The sequence below is a fragment of the Morone saxatilis genome, unplaced genomic scaffold, assembly GCF_004916995.1.
Source record: "Morone saxatilis isolate NCDOM2014 unplaced genomic scaffold, NCSU_SB_2.0 Contig560, whole genome shotgun sequence".
In the NCBI taxonomy this organism is placed as follows: Eukaryota; Metazoa; Chordata; class Actinopteri; family Moronidae; genus Morone; species Morone saxatilis.
The window spans coordinates 1-2,257 of NW_023340163.1; the positions used below are offsets into that span (position 1 = coordinate 1).

General features: G+C 33.2%; 1 protein-coding gene across 1 annotated transcript; it reads right to left on the bottom strand.

Moving 5' to 3' along the window:
• Positions 1-632: 632 nt before the first annotated feature.
• On the bottom strand, positions 633-1,563 carry LOC118339661 (GTPase IMAP family member 9-like; the record flags this gene model as incomplete). The annotated part of the gene is made up of 2 exons (XM_035677364.1): positions 633-1,057; positions 1,241-1,563. Coding segments are annotated over 2 exons (521 nt in total), but the record flags the coding sequence as incomplete, so codon positions are not given.
• Between the last annotated feature and the right edge of the window lie 694 nt (positions 1,564-2,257).

A 2,257-nucleotide genomic window follows, 5' to 3' on the forward strand; every position in this document is an offset into this window, starting at 1 on the left:
TCAGTGTACGCCACATTCTAGTAGGAAATCCACGCAAGTCTTAGTACATGAGGCCCCAGGTCTATTCGTCTCGACTTTGCCAGAAGAAGATAATACAGGAACAAAGCTCAAGTTTGAAGTCAGTGACTCATTTTGTGTTTGTGTTGATGCAGTCTGGTTGTTGCTCAGTTTTACTGCTGATCATTAAATTGTGACATTACAGCTCAAAATAAATAACGGTAGTTGTTACCTGTTGATAAATACAGTTCAGTGAACTTAAATATAATTTGATGTCATGAAGTGTAAATGCGTTGCACAATAATGGGAATCATACCGATCGATTAGACAAACTTTAATGTATTTATATGATTCAACATAAAATACCAGGGATGCACAGGGAATTTAATTGCCAACACCACATATACTGAATAAAAGCAAATACATGAAGAAGTTGATAGGATAATTGTTTATATAACAAAGAGATAAAATTATCTATAAACCATATAATTTTAGGGCTATCAAAGAATATCTTGTGTTTTTTTACAGGTGATCAATCCTAGCATCTTTTGTCACATTATTCACTCAAACAGTAATGTTGAATAATGCTCCATGCATCAACTGTCCACAGAACATGAATAAAGCATTTACACGTTTTGCATTTAAAAAATATTGTACTGTTTAAGATTCTTTCGTAAAAAAAGATAAAATACATTTACACCCTTTCACCACTGTGATTTTCCCTGTGTCCTATGTTTTTAAGGACTTTGATGAGCTCTTGACTAATCAGATGAGATACCTTCACGTGGCATGAGTTCAGTCACCTTGTTTATGATAATATCAAGGAAAGGTTTCACACCTGGAACTTGTTTTTCTATTTTATTTAGACCCTCAGCGATTTTGGTCTCCAAATATTCCAATACAGATTACTTTTGATCTTTTTTACCTCTGGTTCTTTCATTACTTCTGCTAAGGCAGACAAAGCTTTTTCAAACATTTCATTGCTGTAGCAGCCTCCATTTTCATTGACCTTGTTGTCGACCTTGTTCTCCAGTAGGCCGGCACCTTGAGACTCCTTATCCTCGCTTTTGTTGTTGAAGGCATGGTATTACTTACAGGACTTATTGATGAACTTTTTAAGAAGGTTGTTGTCTTCAATGAAGTCCTGAACATTACCATCACTACCACAATCAGTGAACAGGACAATAGTATGCTTTGCTGCATCTTGGAAGAGTTGCTCAAATTGTCAAACTTTGTCTCAAACTTTTTCATCATCTAGTAAGAAGTCATGTGTCTGTAGCACCAATAGGAACACATGAGGACCGGGGGTTAATGATAAGATGCATTGTTGCATCTCTTTCTGCAGATCTTTCTGTTTTTTGTTTGTGTGAAACAGACCTGGAGTATCAACAACAACCAGTGTCTTTCCATCAATCTCTCTGGTCTTACTCTCACACTTTCCTGTCACAGATTCAGCAGACCGTTTAGACCTGAACTCATCCCTCCCAAGGATGGTGTTTCCTGACGCACTCTTCCCAACTCCGGTCTTTCCCAAGAGCACAATCCTCACCTCTGACTCCTCTGAATCTGTTGGAAAATTTTAAACAGACATAACTGATATTATAAAAATGTTGTAACAGCAATGACCACACACTCACACACTGTGTTAATGCACTCTGTGGGAACAAATTACCTCTTGGGGACAATTATAATCATTTTAATATTACCAATTATTACTATGATTTTCAGTTATAGGATAATTATTGTCACTCTATTAATATTACCTTATTGCTGTTACTACAGCTAAGTATTATTGTTATTAAAATGGTAATTGTTATTATCACCATTGTTTGTTTTTGTCTTTTTTCCTTCTTTTTTTATGGTTTCTCTCGTTAATAATGTTACTTTATTGTATTATACATACAAACATATTTATTATTAGTAGTAATGGTAATAACACTGTTATTGTTGGTTGTTGTTGCTCTTATTATTATTTTTATTATTATTAATTAATTAAGTAACTCTTCATGTATGTATATATATATATGGAGAGAGAAATATAGGCGATTTATAATGTTGTGGGCAGTTGCAGTTTAATGATAATGTATAATAATAAAATAATAATAATATAATGATTTATTCATATTATGTAATATATTACCATAATGTGTGTATATATATATATATATACACACAAACATTATGGTAATATATAATATATTAGGGGTGTAGATTCATCTATCTACATCGATATATCATTTATATTCCTATGATCCAACTA